The following is a 19,689-nucleotide window of genomic DNA, read 5'->3' as shown; positions in this document are numbered from 1 at the left end:
GCCTGGATATATAAATCAAAATTTTCTTTCTGTGACAGCATAACTGTGTAAATGCATCTAAAGTAAGCTTGTAAAGCTATTTTTTTTAATGTGATGTTAGTGCAGTCATTCACAAAAGGAGAACTTCATAGGCATTTCCATCTGAGCAAACTTGGCCAAAATAAATTAACCTGTATTAAAATGATGTTCCTGTATATAAATTGTCCCCATCCAGTGGTAATTTCATGAAACATCTGTTGGAATTGCACATTTCTGAGCACTGAAAATGTTTTACTGCCTTCAAGAAGGCAGCTTATGTGGAATAAATCCGCACTTCTAAATGGAATCTGTTGAAAAAAGCTGAATTTAAATGTTAGAGCTGGGTGTTGCGTATTTACCAAATCACTTTGGTAAAGGAAAAGTTAGGGGCTGAAGTCAACTAGACCTGCATTTTTCCTCTCGGGTATTTACACAGGAGCTGTGTGTGGGTAGATGACTGAAACAGGATAGATTGTAGCTCTAGTTACTGTAAGAGAGATGGTGGCTTTTGAGGGGAGGCCTGATGTATTCCTCCCACATGAGAGCAGTCTTGCCAGGATGATGCACCGAAGAGTTTCCTTTCTCTAATTAGTTCTGTGTCATTAGCCTTCCTTCTACGGTAGATGGGGTGCACAAAATAGCATAAGGTGATTCAGTTCCTTTTTATGTACGTCTAAGGAGTCATACACTCACGTGTTTAAAAGAGCACTTTTAAATTTTAAAGATGCATTGGCACAGAAAGTGAATAAGAACGTGCCCTGGGGAAGAATTCAAACACCTGTTCTGCTTTTGTGGTTGTACCTGCGCTATGTGACACCTTTGCTCACAACACCATTTCTTTGTTTCACTGGGTGGGGGGGAAATGGTGGGAACTTCTCTCCCTTGTTTAACTCATATGCTTTTTAAAAGATGCAAAACGTTAGAAAATAGCTGTGGTGAAATAGTTACTTTAGCTTGCTTTTCAGACTGGGATTCCTGTGTTCTAAAGTCCAGGAGGGAGAACTATTAAGTTGTCTTTTCTGACTCTGTGTTCTGGAGGCCTTGTACATTCCATGCAAAGCACACGTACATTTCCTTATAGTAGATCTTATGATACTGAACACTTACTGTAAATTAAGAGCATGGGATTTTTTCAGTTTTTTGGGGGTGACACTGTTGCTGTTTGCATCATTGTGCAGAGACTCGTGCAGGGCTGTGGGTGAGGTGGGTGGCAGTTCCCTAAGGTTCCAGCCCTCCCTGCTCAGCTAGAATCACTTTGCATCTCTTGAGGTTTCTTGGGGCAAAGCCTTGGATCAGTTGTCTTCCTCAGGCATGTTGTGGGGGAGAAGAATGGAAGAAAGAGTATATGAACTGGTCTGTGTGCTTTGAATGAAAGCTATACTGTACGTGGCCTACAACAACAAAAAAAAATGCTATTTGGAGGCTTTTAAAGCTATATGCTAGAACTGTTTACATTTATTTGGGAAATCAGAAAATTGCTTCTGTTAAGAAAAACAGAAAAGGAAAAACAGTTGCGGGGGGGAGGGAAGGAAGCGGTGGCAGGAGAGACTGTTTTTTGGTGGCCAGTTTGGGGAGCTGAAGAGGAGACTGGGCTCAGTGTTGCAGCTGCCATACAGTCAGAGCTAATGTCCAACATGATTTGCGCTGGCAGAAAGGGTGTGGAATCCTATGGCTGCTCTGGTGGGAGAGCTGGGCTTGGAGTCCTGATCTGGACCCGATGATCAAGAGAGAGCTGTTTATTACAAAGTGTTAAGTCGTTTGATGGAGATGGTTCCTGCATTCTTAGAAATGGAGTTTTCTCATGTTGTCTTCTGCTTTGCTTCAGTGTAACTGTTGCGAGTGAAGCTATGTGATGTGCACTTGCCTTCTAGTCTTATGAAATTTTAGATAGATTAATTATTTAAGGTATTTTCCTTCTCAAGGAAGAAGAGCAGATGAGAGAAACGAGCTGAGATAAAGAATTAGGTCAAGTCTCTTCCTCTAGTAACAAAATGAACAACAGTGACCAAAAAATAAAAGCAAACAATTTCTGTTCATGGTAATTTCTACCAATAAATAATCCCCACTAGTCAAATGTGATGTCCTGGAACCCATCTGCAGAGCACTTTGATGGGGTAGCTTATTGTGATATCATTGATAGAAGCTGGACTGTAATTGCTCCATGTATCCTCTAAGAAAATGTCACTATTTTTCAGGAAATGCTGAACCAACAATTTCTATATGCACATACACACACACATACACACGTGTGCTATTTTATTCATTAAATAACAAAGTGAAATGTAAACAGCTCACCAAGGCAGGCTGGCTTGGAAGACAGGAAAGGAACAAATGGAATCAGTTCTCCTGCCCAAAGGGATGTCAGTCTGAGGTGATCTCAGACTTAAGTTTAGAGTGGGATTTGAGATTTGAAACTTACTGAATGCTTGATAAACCATGGACTCCTTGTAGAGGGTCTGAGCAGAGCACTTATCTTTCACACATGTGAGACAGGAACACTACTTTTTTTTTTTTTTAAACTCCAGAAGCATTTTGAACAGAAATTCACTAGTGTAAGTATTTCTGTGCTTCTATAAGCAAACCCAAGCAGAAAAGAAGTATTTTTATTGCTGTTGTCATTTCTAGTGTTGTTTCAGATTTCTTCCATTAGTAAACCATGTGTATGCATCCATATGTTGTTGTACAGCAGTGGCTTTGGGACTTTGCTTCTCATTCAGAATAGGTTTGGTTTTGTTTGGTTTTTTTTGTCATGGTTAAATGGCCCAGCTCTGGGGAGAAATATAACTGCAAGATGTCTTAAAGGAACTGGAGTTTCCACTGCCAGGGCTCTGAATGAATTAATAATTTTGTGTTACGCAGTTTGGGTCTTTTGCATGGATTCCTCTGAAGGAATTTGGTGTGTGTTTTGGATTTCAGGGTTTGAGTAGGATAGACACACATGCACGCACACACACGTATATATATATTTAAGTCTGGAAGCCTTCTTTCATGCAGATATCTGACATTAGATCTGACTGTTCTGTCATATGAGAAAAACTTCTTTTTATTTGTTTTGTGTTTGCACTGGTATTAAAACTGGGACGGGTAAATATGAATCAATAGATCAGTGTCTAATTGTGTATGTGTGATACTCACAGAGAACTCTTAAGTGGTGTAACTCTCTTACTTGCTTTGACTCTGTCTTGCAGAGTGCCAAAGTGCTTGCAAAGAAGGAGCTCTCCTACATGCCTGTCATTGGCTGGATGTGGTATTTTCTAGAGATAGTCTTCTGCAAGCGTAAGTGGGACGAAGATCGGAAAACAGTCATGCAGAAGTTGCTGAATCTCCGGGACTACCCCGAAAACTTTTGGGTAAGTGATGACTATCAAGTGGAGAGCGAGGTGATGGGATCCATTCCCTGTGATCCATTCAGTCAACTTTCTGGTCCTCTAAATACAGGAGCTGGAGAAGTGTAGATGCAGAGGTTCATGGAAGTGTAACAGATGCATTTGACGATGTCGTATTGAAACATATTTGCTGTATTCTTTACCTAAGCTCCCCTTTTACCTTAGATTGCCAAGTTCATACTAGTATTTTCTCATTCCATTTCCCTGTGGTTCTGCCATTCCTGTGAAGGAGCTGGGTCAGACATGGCCCAGGAGAAGTGGAAGCCACAGATGAGTACCTGGCCAGAGAAGTGGCCTCTGGGGCCATCATCTGTGTTACAGTTAGAGGATTGTTGTCACCTTTCAGTAACAGGGAAGTGTTACTTTTTGTGTTACCATAATTTTTTAGTATTGAGCCTGCCTGGCATTTCTTAGTCTGGGAATGAAAAACCTGGGAATTTTTTCTCAGAAATGAAAAAAATACTAGCTCTTGTGAGCTCATGATGGCAAGAGAGGGATTCACTTAAGGAAATGATATCTGAAGTGGCCTCACAAGGGAAGCTACTGCTGAAGAAGTGGTTTCCCAGTGAAGATGTATATGCTGTATCTCTCATTCACTGAAACAAAACTTTTTTTTTTTTTTAATTGTCATTGATAAAATGAGCACTCAGCTATCAAAACTAAGGTCTCTACTTGAATAACAATTAAATTACTTCCAGGCTACCTCACAAAGGGACAATTCTTGGTTTTTAGTTCCAGTCTCTCTCACAGGGATTTGCCTGTGCTCTCTGAGTCTTTAATGGTGTTGAACACCTTTCTGTACACCTAGGCAGTTCAGTTCTAACTGATGAGCACAAACTGCCACCATATTTTGTATACTGCTGTAGAGTGAGTACCATGAACGAGACAGTTTTTGATATATACCTGGGATTATTAAAGTGTGGAGTTTTAATTTGCCTTGGTATGGTGACATAATGTCAAAAGGCATAGCAGTGGCACCTTGGAAGGTAGAAAGACAGAACACGCTAAGTGGGCCAGAAGGATTTTATCATCAGCTTCTGTATGTTTCATCTAGCTGTTTAACATTGTGCATGTGACACATAAAAGCACTCTTAGATGAACTGGAGCTGCCTGGCCAGTTTTCTTCAGTTTCTCTGTCTTTGTTGGCTAAATCATTGCTGTGGGTTATGAGGACTTATCTTGTGCAATTTGACAATGCTCTCTGATGTGTTAGTTTGCATTCAGGCTTGGCAGAAAGCAGATGAGTAAGTGGTAAATCTCCAAAGATCTGTCTGCTCTCCCCTGCCTGCCAGTGGCAAAATTGTAATCATTCATGTCTGAGCACTTCTGCTGTATAGTTCATAAGGGAATAAGGCTTTCAGTTGTCCATCTACTGCCTTGCATCTGTTATCAGCTCAGTCACTGGCACCGAAGTTAGTGTCTGCAGTTGTCAGTGGTCCTCTTGCCACACTGAAATGAAGGGGGTTGGAGTGAGGTTAAGCAAGCTGAGCACTGAAGCATTTCCTAGAAATGTGTTTGGTTTAGACACTTAGCAAGTGTTAGATACCATGACACTCAAATACCTCACTGTCAGTGAGAGATTTGCAACAGGAGGTATGTTTTGAGTATTTTCTAACATCTCGTTAGAGACTGAGTGACTCATTTAGAGAAATCAAGTCATTCTGGTAGCAAGTAGCAGAAAATGTTGAAGCCTAAAGGCTAGAGTTCCAACTAATGTATGACAAGTTGGATGGGTGAGGGCAATTGGAAGGATTTGGTTTTGACTTTTCTTTTTCTTGAACTCCAAGGCAATTAAATTACCTACGTGTGTATGTGGTTACACCTGTCCCTGCTAGCAGTGTTCATTTGGGCTGTGTTGGTGGGAATTAGAGGCCTCTGGTCAGACACGTAGAAGACCTGAGCTGCTTTCTAACAGTAGTTCTCTCTTGATTTTAGTTCCTCATTCACTGCGAGGGCACAAGGTTTACGGAACAGAAGCACCAGATTAGCATGCAGGTAGCTGAAGCCAAAGGCCTGCCCAAGCTCAAGTATCACCTGCTGCCACGAACAAAAGGATTTGCTGTCACTGTGCAGTGTTTGAGAAATGTAGGTAAGGAAAGTCACAAGGAACGATGCTAAATGGTTATTTCATCTAACTGCTATCACATTGCCATGCTCTTCTTTTCCCTGTAGCATATGAGCTAACTGAAAAGCCCTGGGACCCTTTCTGACCTTTCTTCCGCTAGCCTGCAAAATTCAAGATTAAGTTTTACTAACAAAGTCCTGGGGCAGCTTGATTATTGTTTTTTAATTTTGTCTTGTTTTCTGTTACTGTGAGTCTGTATCGGGGGATCTCAAGTTGCACGTTTCACACCTATTGCCAATGGATAATATTTTGTGGTCTTTGCTAAGCAACCCTATTCCAAATGAAGCAAATACAGCACTAGTGAATCTGAGGCAGCGTGTCTTAAATATTTTCTTGTGGTAAATGTCTGCTTCAAATAACACCATTTTAAAATAAAAAAATATTCTGCTTTAAATTCCTGTATAGATGTTCTCTTTAGAGTTCTTTGTGGAGCTGAGAAAGGGGACTAGGCCTCGACTGAAGATACGTGTGGGCAAAATTTATAAAGAAATTATTTCTACATTATAGAACATAAGTAAGATTTTCTTTGTTAATGTTGTTCTGAACTCCCCATTCCCCAGTTATTTCTGGTTACTTGCATTTGCCAACTTTAAAGTGCCGTCATTAAGAATATGGCACACATGCCTTTGAAGTGATTTTGCTTTGACTAATAAAATCTATCAAAGTCTTTGCCGTGGACTTCATGTGCAAAGGGAAGATAGTGTTAAGTAGCCTTAGTGCTACAGTATCTTTGGTTTTGTTAGTTTTGTATGTTGTTAGAAGGCTGTAAAAAAGCCAAAGTGGTTAGTGGTTTAGAAGAAAATGTTCTAGCTTCACTGAAGTTCATGTCAAAACTTCTTTCGTGTTTGAAGACGTGTTTTCATGTGGCATATCTGGGATAGCTGCTGTAAAAAAGCTTTGCAGTCAACTGTCTTGCCATCGTGTTTCTTCTATGTATCCTCTTGCAAGTCAGGTTAGATGATACCACTGTTGCAGCTTGTCAGGCATCCACAACTTCCCACCCTCAAAATGGATAGCATAGCTTGGATCTTTTCTGATATGTGAAGAAGAGGTGAGTTATGTGCTGCATCCAGCTTAAGGGCACAGTTTAACCTTCCGTTTTGAATAAGGATGACTGTTTTGCTGCAGGCAGACTTGAGGCATTGAAGAAGAGCTGAGTCAAAACTGTGTGACCTCAAGTGCCCTGATCTGGGAATCAGGGACAGGTTATTTTGGTGGTGATTTTGTTCTTTTCACTACTCTGTGGAAAGCAACAAAACATGGTATGATTGTGAACAAATAGCTGCTTTGTGGGAAAATGTTTCAAGAGGAAACAATTTTAGGGAACCTGAGTGAGTTTTTAAAAGAGTTTTGGGCATTTATGCAATACATTACAGTAACACTTCTTAGGATCCCAAATATTTGAATTACTTTCAAAAAAAGAAGGCTGAAATTGCTAGATACTAACATAATTAGGGAACTGTATGTTACTATCTCAGTCCAAAAGCTGTGACTTGCTAGTCCAAACAGGATAAGGCTAATAAGAATCCCATATTTCCCTGTGAGGGTTCAAGGAGAAGCACAGAGTGTCATAACTTCTCATAGTTAGATTTTGTTGAAACCCATCGGACAAACCTCTGAGAGAAACAACTGATCACCCCAGATCGGTGTTGTAAATTCTTCTGGTTATGTTGTTTTATTTCCCTTGTTACTTTTTGTGATGAGAAGGAGATAATAAGAGTTACTGTCTGGTTTACTATGTGATTATCTCTTGTAGAGACAAAGGGGTACAGGTGAAGAGCATTTGAAAGGCCTATGTAAACAATATCTTACTTTAGAGCTCCTTGTAACAATATGTACAGATAACAAGGAAGTCCATGGTTTTTTTTAATAGAAGACATGATGTTTTGACAGTGCATAATCTGGAAATATAAGTTCTATCTAGAAGGTATTCCTTTATTGCATGAATACTGATAGGATTTGACCACTTATCTTTGTTAACCTGCACTGACTATTGGTATCCACCTTATAAGAAGTAACATGTTGCCGCGTGTGTCAATATATGGAGATGCTATATGCTGTAGTAATTTGGGCATTTTTTTTCCTGTTGAATATTTACATTGGTAAATAATATTATTTGAGTTGTTCACTATAAACCACCTGAGTCTCATTCTTTTGCTCTTATGGCCCAGCAAGTGACTGTATCCCTCTATTACAGCCACAAATTGTTCTGAACAGCATCAGTGTGACTGCTGAATTGCTGCTCTGTCTGCAGAAGCAGCAATGGCGGCATGCAGGCGTTCATACCTCCAGCTCAGTGACATCTCTAATGTTCTACAAGAATGACTCTTGCAGGCTGACCTGTCTCATGGTACAATTCACATCCATTTCAGTGGCCAAATCTGTAGTGGGGTGTCCCTGCACATCTCTGAAAGTGGGAGGTGGGTGCTGAGCTGCCTCAGCCCACTCTGGGGCTGCAGCTTGGGCTGCTGCACTTCGTGCTCTTCCACAAGGGGTGGTGAGCCTGGCTGGAAAGCCTTGCTGAGGGAGATAGCTGCAGCATGACATAGCAAGCCAAATGTTTCAATCCCATTCTAAGCTGTGTGTGACAGAGGTCAGCATTTCCTTTTCCTCTGTTTTCATTCCTCCTTTCTGACAGGGGTGTGATTTGGCCTATCTGAGGCTGCAGTGCTATAGGATGGATGGATGCTGGTTGCTGTGGCTGTAGAGGTAATTCACCCGCAACAGTAGTCATCACACCTAGGTCCTTTTCAAAACTTTGTATCAGCTCTTAATTCTACCTGATGCAGTAGTTCTGTGTCTGTTTGAAACAGGAATTGATGACATCAATCTGACAAGTCCATCTGTATTGAAAAACTTAGCTTCAGGAGTTTAATATCTATGCATGTGAAACTGCCTTCATACCAGTGGATGCCGTATCTGTCAGCATAAGCAGATATATTTGGAAAAAATACCTGTCGAGGTTTGATTGCGGGGTGACAACAAAACCGCGGCAGATGTGTTGTTAACCCCCTTTACCACCCATTCCCGCTTGAGCCCCTCCCTCTCCCCCGCTTCCCACTAAGGACAGGTGATTTGGAAGGAAAGAAGGACAGAGAGAAGAGAGTTGGAAAAATTAAAAATGTTTTACTAATGCTACTAATAAAAATAGAGAAAATAATACAAAATATACAAAACCAATCGTGAAAGTCTCAGCAACTGCTCCAGCAGATGTAAGGCCGGCACTCAAAGTCCTGGACTGGACTCTGCAGCCAACCGGAGCTGGATTCAGTCTGTCACTAGGCCTCAGTTCGCAGGGATGACTCGCAAGGTCCTCTCCTAATGTCGTCCGTAAGGAAAAGGGATGAGATCCTTGTGATCTCCCACTTTTATATGAAGTATCACATGAATGGGATGTTATACTTAATTGGTCAGTTTTTGATTGCCTGTTTCTCATTGCCCCTCTTGCAAGATGTACATCCATCCTTATTAGGGACCTCGCATTCCATTGCTATGTCTACCAAAACATGTATCTAGCTTTTCAAGAAAATGCAGCTAATAAGAAGGCTTTAGCTGACAGGCAAATTCACTAAAAGAGAAACCTGTTTTTAACAAAACCAGGACAATACCTTTCACACAAAATAACAAGTAAAGAACCTTGCTTCCTAACTCTTGTCCTTCGAAAGTGGTAATGGCATTCTTTTCTTTTCAGTGACTTACTTTCACAAATTTAGATCTCTTCATGCAGTTTGATTTGTAAAGGAGTGCTTTCAGTGATGGCCATCTCTCCCAGTTTGATAGTACAGATGCAGTCCCCAGGAACTTCATTTCCAGAAGCTGTTTGCTGTCTTAATAAATTGCTGTTAGGTTGTAGAGTTGCTACTGTCCTGTTCATGGAAGCAAATATAAATACAGATCTGTTTCTAAAACACTCATCCATTACTTACAGTAAAAACAAATGTCATAAATATTGCAAAAGATATATTTAACAGTTACTTTTATTGCCTGACTGTATATCAGACAGTTCCTTTCGGCTGTTTTTATTTAGTTAAGACTTGTATTTAAAAATGTGCCTCATGATGGATTGTAGATAACTTCAGGTTGTCAACCTTTTCCTCCAGTTGTACATGCTGAGATCTGCTGTCCTAGAGGGAACACATTAAATTCCAGGGTGATGTGCTTATGGAGTTCAATATTACAGTGTTTTTGGGTTATACAATGGCTTTTTTTCCCATGAGCTACACTTTAGTCCTAGATTTTTTTCAAAGTTAAGTGAGGTTCCTGGTCATCCTCCTGAGCAAGCTACCATGTTTGAGAGAATGAGTGGTTTTTTGACCAAGATGACCAGAGCAATGAATATTAAATCAAAGGATTGTGTCAAGGTAGTTATCATACCAGCAGTACAGTGAATTCCACTGTCTCTTCCTCTTCCTTTCCTGGTCTTCATGTCAGATCATCATATTCTAGTATGAAGCTTCATGCAGGCACACTCGTTGCCTTTAGGTTGATTTGTCAGATGATCTTTGTGGCGTAATCTACCACATCAGCAAAATAATGCATGAAATTCAAGAGGACAGCTGAAGTAAGAAAAACTCTCTCTAGATACGTAATCCATGTAATCCAAAGATTTCTTAGGTCAAAATTGAGAAATTAAGTATGTAGTTCTTTGTCAGAATGCTGTACAAGGAACAAAATGTTAAAGATATAGAAAAGCTGGGGAGAGATGAGAAAGCAAACCAAAAAACTAGCTTTTTTCATCAGAAAATAGCAATTCAACTGGAAAAATTTTCTTTTCAGTTATGATCTGCTCTGAGCCTTTGAAAAAGCTTCCAAATATTAAATGGTGTTTGTTTTTCATGAAAAAGATATTTTAAGATAAGTTCTTTGAGAAAATGTATTGTTTTATGATTGAAGCAAAGCTTCTCAAATGCTGCCTAAATTAGTCTGAGAGTGAGACAGTTGCAATGGTTTCAAGATACTGAGGTGTTACTTATTTTACTTGGTTTAGAACAGGATAGTTCTGTACTCTTCAGCTGTTGGATGAGACAGTCATGAGGTGACCAGTCCTAATTATGTAATTACTAAATACACATTTAATGGAAAACAGTTCCAGTATGTCGCACAGCATACTGATGCTGCTTTGGCTTTGGAAGCTTGCTGACAAATTTTAATTCCGTGCAGTCTTTTTCTTTGACACTTCTATTGTTGTGTTTTTCCTGCACTTTCACAATGGAAAATCTTAAGTGTTCAGTTATTTTACATCTGGATATAACAGAGGTCTGTTTACTCCTGCGTACACTACCATGTTCTTGGATTTGGCTCTGCTTTGCACAAGATTTCAGTGCGATATTAAAAAAGACTGGACTGAATGTCAAACAAAGTGGAATTGGAATTTTTTTTTTTCCCTGGAGTAAAGGAAAACTCTCTGTGTGGCCATCAGCACATAAAGATGTTCCTGACCTATTCTGCAGTAGTTTTTTCAGAACATGAGAAGCATTTTCCAATATGCCTGAACAAGCGCTCAATTCACATCAAAACTCAAATGTAGACATCTTCTGAAAGATAAGAGTGCTGTGTACATCATACTTGCCTTTATTGTGTACCTGTTGTTAAAAAAATTTCATGCTATTAAAGAATAAAGTAAGAAACTTACCCTGTATAAACCAAATCAAGCTCTTGTGTTTCTTCAGTTACATTGGATTAGTAAATTAGAGTAGATTAGTAAAATCCTCCTACACTAAGAAGCTTTAAAATGGAGGTAGATAATTTATTTTAAATAAAGTAATTTCCTACGCATATTGTACATGGAGAGTAGTGTGCTTGAAGTAGATTTGGGCTTATGTTTTGAGTTTGGGCTAAAACCCAACTGTAGTAGGAAGAGAACAGGGTTGTTAATGAGGGTTACAGTCTGTGTGCAGTGACAGGGTTTTGGCCTCTGTCTTCAGGATTTCCTTGCAGTGCTGAAGCCAGGCTGTTGTGTTCTGAGCTACAAATTCCGTTTTGTAATAACAAATCTTGCGGTGAGTTTCTGGGGCTCAGTGTTGTGACCAAGCAATATTTCTCTCTCCTAGCTAGAGAGATTTCAAAAATAAAAGCAAATCTGTTCTGTGTAATGAAAATCTTTCTTAGGTGGATTGAGAGCTCTCATAATAAAGTTTCCTCATGGTGTTCGTTATTGCTCAGTGCTAGAGCAGAAAACCTAAAATGCAGTAAGCTACATGTGAAGTGCAAGTTAGTCACTTTTGTGATCAAAAAGAATTAGTTTTGTTGCTGGTATTGATCTTAGCATTCATATGACTATGCACAATTGGATTCAGTGTCACAAAAATTAATTGCTCTGGTAATTTTGTGACATCAGGAAAATTGTGCCTCTAAGGATGTGTTCAAAGAAACTCTTTTGATACACTATGTGGTTTAAAACTGTGAACACTTTTCCTGTAGAAACTGCTTCTTAATGCTGTCTCAATTTAACTTTGAACAACCTTCGCAAATACTTTTACTGTTACCACGCGGTTCTGAACTGCAAACACAGTGTTTTCCCAAGGCTGAAAGTTTGGTTGCAGGTTTGTTCAGTGGAACTTGGATGTTTTATTTCTCACAGCTGCCTGTCTTCATAGCAGCAGCGCAGCTCACACAGGACATGGTCTGTTCTTTTGTCTCTGCCTTTATGCTATAGCAAGTGCCTCAGTTATCAAATAATGGACATGAAGGAGAGGTTGTTTTGAACCCTGGTGATTCATAGATCCATTAAACCATCTTGCTGTAGGATGTGTCTCACACACACTTTACCTGTTCTTAGTCAAACTGTGTACATTGCTCATTGTTTATAAAGTGTGTGTCTGCCTTGTTATGTACCCAGATGCTGGGAGGAGTTGTGTCATTCACAGTGAGTTGAGAAAGCTCATAATTTTTCAACCATTTGACTCCTAGGATGTCCCAGGTATATTAACTGCCAGAAACTGTAACGGTATTCCCTATGCCCAACATTCTGCACCTGATGAGAAGGGAGACAAGGCTGAAGAGCAAACCTTTCCATTCTGCTGGTGCAGTTCCTGAAAGGGTCACTCATTATTTGGCTTCTTAAATCCTGAACGTTGAATATTCCAGTGTCACCTTCACCTTGGTGACAGCTCAAACTATGGTGCTATTGTTGATGACTTCGTATTTAAATATGCTTCTTGTCTGAGAAAGAATGACTTATTTCCATTCTATTACTACAGTAACCACATGACTTGTTTATCTTCTTGCAGTTTCTGCAGTCTACGATTCTACCCTCAATTTTAGAAATAATGAGAATCCAACATTGCTGGGAGTTCTAAATGGAAAGAAATATCATGCAGATTTATACGTAAGGCAAGTAATCCATATTTTTATTCCTTTTTGGCATAGAGGAGTATGTACTTGCAATCATAATTGCACAAATAAGGAAATGTTTTAACATAGATAATGGATAGCAAATCTCTACCAACCTGGCTTCGCGGAACTGCAGATAAAAACTCCTATGGGGTGGGAAGGGCTTCTTGCAAAGTTCTGTGACTATAAATGTGAGGACCCTTTAAAGGTCTACAGGAACTTTTGTTTGTTATTTTCTTTATTCATTTGTGTGTCTATTTGTCAGCTCAGCAGCAACAGTGGGGCCTCTTTTCACTCAGTTGGCCACTACAAAACACCTGCTAAGTATTCGGATGGGGTGGCTTTATACCTGTCTCTGGCATAATAGTTCCCATTCAGGTGGAGGCCAGGCTCAGGACTGTTCTGTTTGGTGTAGTTCTTGATGGATTTGACTGTTGTTCTCTTCCTACCAAGAAAGGGGTTTGTCCTGGTTTTGCCTGGAATAGAATTAATTTTCTTTCTTTAACTGGCATAGTGCTGTGGTTTTGATTTAGTAGGAGAATGAATGTTGATAATACACCTAGGTTGTGGTTGTTACTAAGTGATGTTTACACTAAGTCAAGGACTTTTCAGGAGGAGGCTGGCAATGCACAAGGAGCTGGAAAGGGACACAGCCAAGACAGCTGATCCAGATTGGCCAAAGGGGTATTCTACACTATGTGACATCAAGCTCAGTGTATAAACTGGGGAAAAGTTAGCTGGGGGATCACTGCTCAAGAATAGACTGGGCATTGATCAATGGCTAGTGAGCAGTTGCACTGTGCATCACCTTTTAAACAAATATTCTATTATTATTATCATCATCATTATTCTAATTATTCTTATTTTCCTTTGCTGTCCTATTAAACTGTCTTTATTTCAGCCTATGAAGTCTACTTTTTTTGACTCTCCTCCCCATCCCACTGGGGTGGGGGAAGGAGTGAGCAAGCAGCTGCATGATCCTTAGTTGGCAGCTGGGGTTAGTCCACAACAGGGTTGTTTAGTGAAAAAACAATTACCTGGATTCTGAACCATTGATGTTTCTGTAAGTGATGAATAATACCCCAATGGCTTCCCATAATCTTAATGGGAATGGGCCAGTTCCAAGGCCCTGGTATCCAGACCAGGTTCTACCAGCAGCACGCCTGCTGCAGGCACTTAGGCTATGTGATGGTTTAGGGTTGGAGCATAGGAGCAATCCCACAAGTGATCAGGAGTTCATCATAACCCCTTTATATGTATAAGCGCCTACTCCAGCTGGTTTATCTTGGGTACTGACATGGAGTATGGTGACCTTTTCTTCTTACCACCCCTTTTCTGCCTGTTTGAAAAAAAATATTTTCATCAGAACTCTTTTTGCCCAAGGGTCAAAAGAAACTTTCTCCTGATTCTTCACGGATGCAACATGAGTTTGCATTCCCACTTGGCTCTCACGGGTGGCTCAGCCTAGTGGCCTTGTGTTTGGTGGCTATTGCCTGGCTGGCCAGTGTGCATGGAGGAGCAGCTGGTCCTGTCTGTGCCGGCTGTTCCTCCCACAGGCATTGTGCTGTGTCTCCCTCCACACCCTTCCAGCCTGCTGCAAGTCAGTCTGGCAGAGCATGGAAATTGTTTCTCGTAACTTGGGCTAGCTGTTTGCTAGCTAGCTCTTAAGCTTCCTGAACACTTCTTACAGACAGAGTGAACCTCATGATGAAATTTATTTTGGCAATTAATTAGGGACTGTCACAGATGTTCTTCAAAATCCTCCATAGTTGCTTAGTGCACTGCTGCAGGTGTTGCACTTGGTAGAAGTTTGCAAAATTTGGATGGCCTTGTTTGTCTCTGCTTAAATTGTATTGACTTCTAATGTTAGTCATTTTATGACTTGCTTAGATAATGGAACAAACCAGTAGTGTCAGACTTCTTAATTTATTAACAGGAGTGTCCTGACTGTGAAAAGTGCTCCCTCCTGTGCTGAAGGAAGTTAGTTTGGTGTTGCTCTTAAGGGATATTAATTAAAATATATGCTATGTTGAAAAATGTACAATTGTTAAATATTGCTATTAGCATACCTAAATGAAGATGATGGGGATTTTTTTTCTGTCACAGCATTATTGACCAAAATTCATATAAAGTAATGAAAACTTTGTTTGTCAATAGAGGGTTTTTCAGTGATAGAAGCCACTTTTCTGAAAATTATCCAGCCAAGCTCCGGGTAACAAAAATTATAGGAATTGGAAATGCTACCTGAGAAATACTAGCATGCTTTAGCCTAGGTGGAAGGAGAATTGTTTGGTTTTTCTCTCTAATGCTTTCCTGATCAAATGCAGCCTTGAACTCCATAGGTGGGGTAGGAAATTAGTTAATCCAAAACCTGTGTTTGGAAACAAAAAACGGCAAGCCTTTATCTAGACAGTTGCTGTAGTGAACTCAAATGTAATTCATTACTATTTCAGAAACCTGGATTTCTGATATATCTAAAAACTAATGGTGGCTCTAGAACAGGGGTGTCAAACTGCTTTTCACCAGGGCAACGTCAGCCTCATGGTTGCCTTCAAAGGGCCGAATGTAATTTTAGGACTGTATAAATGTAACTATATTGAGTTTGATATACCTGCTCTAGAAGGAAACTATACTTTTCTGATCTGGCAGCTGTTACCACAAATTAAAGAAAGGTGGAAAATGTAGTGAGTCTCAGGTCAAATGGATAACCTGTCTGTATAATACGAGTGCTGTTCATGGGAGCTGAAGTATTTAATATTCTTCAATTTCTCTTGTTTACCACTGGCAGGCGGATTCCGCTAGAGGAAGTCCCAGAAGATGAGCAGGAATGTTCTAACTGGCTCTACAATCTGTATCAAGAAAAGGTGGGTTTGTTGTCTAGACAGCACTTGTGAACAATTAGTGCTTGGTTATTTATAGTGCTAGTAGAGCTTTACAGTGTGCATGTGTAGCCATCCTGCTTTGGGGCTTGGGGTTGGTGGGTTGGTTTGTTTGGTTTCCATGATAATTGTTCTTGTTTCGCCAGACACAAACTGGTCTTATGCTGTCAGTCATTGACTTTATTTGGTACTTGAAGAGCAACAGGACAAAAACTTAAGCAAACCTTGATGGCATAGTTTTAAAACTCTTCTTTAGAAAGTTGCATAAGGATACAAAAAGCACAAATACCTTCTTGTTGGTAGAAGGACCTCTTTCCCCTTAAAGGCACCTCCTAAATCAAGAAGTAATTCATGGGCTGAATGAAGTATATTTTGCTTTAGTGTATTAGAATTTTTGTCCCTTGTTTTACCCTGTCTTTTTTACCAAGGCTAAGATCCAACATTAACAGGACAGGCTGAGAAATTGCTTTCACATTATGTGCATAGAAGGCGCGCATTTAAGATTCCTAATTACATAGGACGGAGGCAGAATAATGACTGTGTGTTTGTAGATGCATACTGATTTTTCCCCCCAAATACTTCCATATTCATCCTTCAGACTTTCAGAATCTGTTTCTCATGGGTTTTGTTCTTATGAACGTTAGAGATAATGGTTGGGGGATGTGCTTTTTGGATATACACAGCACTCCCATTTCAGTCAGTGGGAGTCATGAGTATGCAAGGCATGAGGGCCTGACAGCCCAGTTTGCTTCAGTAAATTGATCTAAGTTATGTATTCAGACTGGAATACAGCAGCTCTTCAGATTTAGAAGTGATAGAATATAGCTACACTCTGTTTTCCTCTCGCTGGGGAGCAGAGTTCTGCTGTGCTGTTGGTTTTGCTCCACCCAGAACACCACACTGGTATTTCTGCATTGACAGTGTTCTAGCCTTTCTCAGCTTCAATCCATGACTGTTTCTGGTGCAATTCACGCCCCTCTAAGCAGATTGCTTATGAGAATGTGAAAAGTAAATGTATGTTGAGGCCTTGCATGTAGATCTACTTGCTTTCACTCTGGTCTCCCTTCTTGTAAATTGTGCCAGTACCTCCTAATTCAGACATGACCCGGAGCAGCTTTCTGCAGAAAGGTGTTATGTTATCCATGGGCCCGTGATCTCTCTGCAGGCACATAAATGCAAATGGTCCTTTTGGTGAACGTTGCAAAAGTCCACTTTCTGCTACTGTGACTTTCTCTGCAGCCATGTTTCATATTCCTAAGAAATGTTTAGACATCTGCAAGACAAGAACATAAATCAAATGAGAATGTGGTAATTGTTTTTCTGAAGCCCTTATTACATAGTTTTCAGTAAATCACTTCAAGTATTTTCTGTTGTTCTCTTTTTGACACTCACTCAGTTATTTCCAGTGCAAAGAGAGCTCACATCTATCCTGCTTTCTTCATAACAACTTTGTTGGTTGGTTAAATCCATAGTTTCCTATTTAAGTACAGGAGGAAGGAACGTGTGTTGAGTTTTCCTTTCCATTAAAGCCTTTTTGGTTGTCTGGCATTTTTTGATTGGTTGGGTTTTTATTAGGTTTGGTGGCGGTTTTGTTTTGTTTTCTGAAGGTGACATGTTCCACTTCCTCTAGTTGTTTTATATTAGTGAAACTGTTATTTCATTGCAGTCATTCCAGGTTTACACAAGCCCGTGTCTGTAAAATCAGACTGGGAGAATACAGAGCAGGGACAACTTCTTCAAGAGTTTTGAGACGATGAAAGCCCACCTGCAGGGTGAAAATGTGATTCTGTTTCACCTTTCTGGCATGCATCTTTAAAAAGATAATTGGATTTTAGGTTAGATAACAAGCAGTATTGCCACCTCAGTGGTTTTACCAACAATGAGTTCTGTTTCAGGTTAGTGTCCTCGGAGTCAGTAAGTATTTATGATAAAATGTAACAAAGGAAAGTAATTCATTGCAAGATACGCATTCATCCCCCGATTCCTCTATCTTGGTTTTAGCATTCCACTTTCTGTTTCAAAGACAAGATATGCACACTGCTGAAAAACAGCCCTTATTTTATTTTGCAGACTGGTTGCATGTGCCATTGCTTATTCTCAGTGATTTTCATAATTCTGTGGTATGTTCTCAAGACTTACATACTGTGCACTGAATTACACTCTAATAGCGTGATTTAGTAGGTGGGGTGTGCCACCGGTACTGAGGTCAAGGCTGGAGTGCCATGTACTCGTCATGATCAGGGACACAAAGCTGTTTGAGTAATGAAATCAGCAGTTAGTGGGCATGAAGGAGCTGACTTTTTTTTTTTTTAATTGTCATTAGGAAAAAAGTGAGATTCTTTGAGAAAAGCTTGTTCCATTGTTTTTTGCTTTATTGCCTGATCTCAGTTACATGTGCCTCAGTCTGAGAAACTGCTCTCTGGGAATCTAGCATGTTTATGTTCTTGCTACTTATCACTTCATTCCTCCATTTATCCGCTGCTGCAAATGCAATGAGCAGGGCCCTGCCAGATCCACAGTGGCACTGTGTTCTTCTGTACTTCCCAGGCTGACAGAAAGCACCATGTCCACGTGCTTCTTCCTCACCTGGGGTGAATTTTGTCCTTCCACAGACGACCAGCACTGTCTCAGTTAATGCCAGATTATGACAAATGTACAATTTGGGTTGCATATTGCCTTTTTTTTTGCCTTTTTTTTTTTTTAAACTGCCATGGCTAGAAAGATTCCCTTTGACTGTAACAAGGATTGGGCTGAGCATCTTAGTGCCTGCTCTGAGGAGGTACAGTATAATAGTCACAACTCTGCTAGTCCTTGCATGTTTGCTTTCTTTTTTCATCTCCTTACAGCCTCAGTGCCTGAAACAGAGGTTCTGCTTTGAGAATCTTAATTTCCATTAAAAAGAAAGCAAGCTTCTAACTCTTCTCACTTGTAAGAGACCATGGAAAACAGGGCATGAAAATATATACTGGAATGCCCCAGGGAATTAGCAAAGCATAACTGAAGAGGGGAAGTGTACAGAACGGCAGTGTTTGGGAACAAAGGATGTATTTTTGGATACCCATTCTTTGTGGGCTTCCTCCTGGAAGAGCAGTGGCGTATGTACCTCTGCAGTCAGACCTCCCTGGTGGGAGCAGGGAGGAAGAACCCAGTGAGCCTCACAAGGTGATGGGTGTTCCCTGATTGCCCCCACTGCATTACTCACCCCACTGTCTAAAGTAACTCAAATTTGGTGGGGGCATTAGACAGAGCATGTTTCTGTGTCCGAATATGGTACTTGTGTGGTTGGGATTTATTACAAACTGAGAACAAGCTCTGTATGTAGGAGAATGAAAGGATCTTAGTGTGGGTGAGGTGGGTGAGGGAAATTTTGAGGTACGTGGTGGATTTAAATGCTGACTCGAGATGCTTATGGGTACCATAAGCACCCTTGCAAAAGCTTAGAAGTCAGATCAACCCACAGATCTCTTCTGCAGGGAATGTGAACGTTTTGAAGGGTGCAGAGTCCTAACTGAATTGAAGAGCTGTTCCCCACAATGCTGTAAAATATGTAGTGGAGGTGATGGCATGAACATTATTTTGCCCATGGTGTATTTCTTCCATCTGTCTCAGACCTCTTGATGAGATGCAGTGCACGGTTTTGCTGCCCCTAATGCTGTGCAGAGCCGACAAAGAGAAAACTGCTGTGCTTGCTTTAAGTGAGTCTGTCTTGCTGTCTGTAGTGATCGGCCCCCTAATGGCGATACCAGTAGTAGTCAGAAATTCTTAACCTTCTGGGTAATACCCGTATTTAGAAACCTAATTGTATATAGTAGAATTCAATTTACTGATGATTAGTAGCTCTTGTGTTAAACCAGTCACAAGCTGAAATCCTCAAGGCACTGTAAAGAAAACTTCATACACTGTGTAATTTGTTCAAGACAGCTAATTAATCGGCCATAATGATCCCAGT

The 19,689-nt window shown here is 40.3% G+C and overlaps 1 protein-coding gene across 1 annotated transcript in view; it reads left to right on the top strand.

Moving 5' to 3' along the window:
• The window catches only part of AGPAT4 (1-acylglycerol-3-phosphate O-acyltransferase 4), a gene marked incomplete at both ends in the record, with an annotated part of 61,806 nt that overhangs the window by 33,585 nt on the left and 8,532 nt on the right, over nucleotides 1–19,689 (top strand). Inside the window, 4 exons of the mRNA XM_080342798.1 lie at nucleotides 3,207–3,368; nucleotides 5,340–5,493; nucleotides 12,759–12,861; nucleotides 15,650–15,725. Coding sequence (XP_080198924.1) covers nucleotides 3,207–3,368; nucleotides 5,340–5,493; nucleotides 12,759–12,861; nucleotides 15,650–15,725 — 495 coding nt within the window. The remainder of the gene's footprint in view (nucleotides 1–3,206; nucleotides 3,369–5,339; nucleotides 5,494–12,758; nucleotides 12,862–15,649; nucleotides 15,726–19,689) is intronic.

This window comes from Nesoenas mayeri (genome assembly GCF_963082525.1).
Source record: "Nesoenas mayeri genome assembly, chromosome: 3".
Classification (NCBI taxonomy): Eukaryota; Metazoa; Chordata; class Aves; order Columbiformes; family Columbidae; genus Nesoenas; species Nesoenas mayeri.
This window is presented reverse-complemented; position numbering and strand designations above follow the sequence as displayed.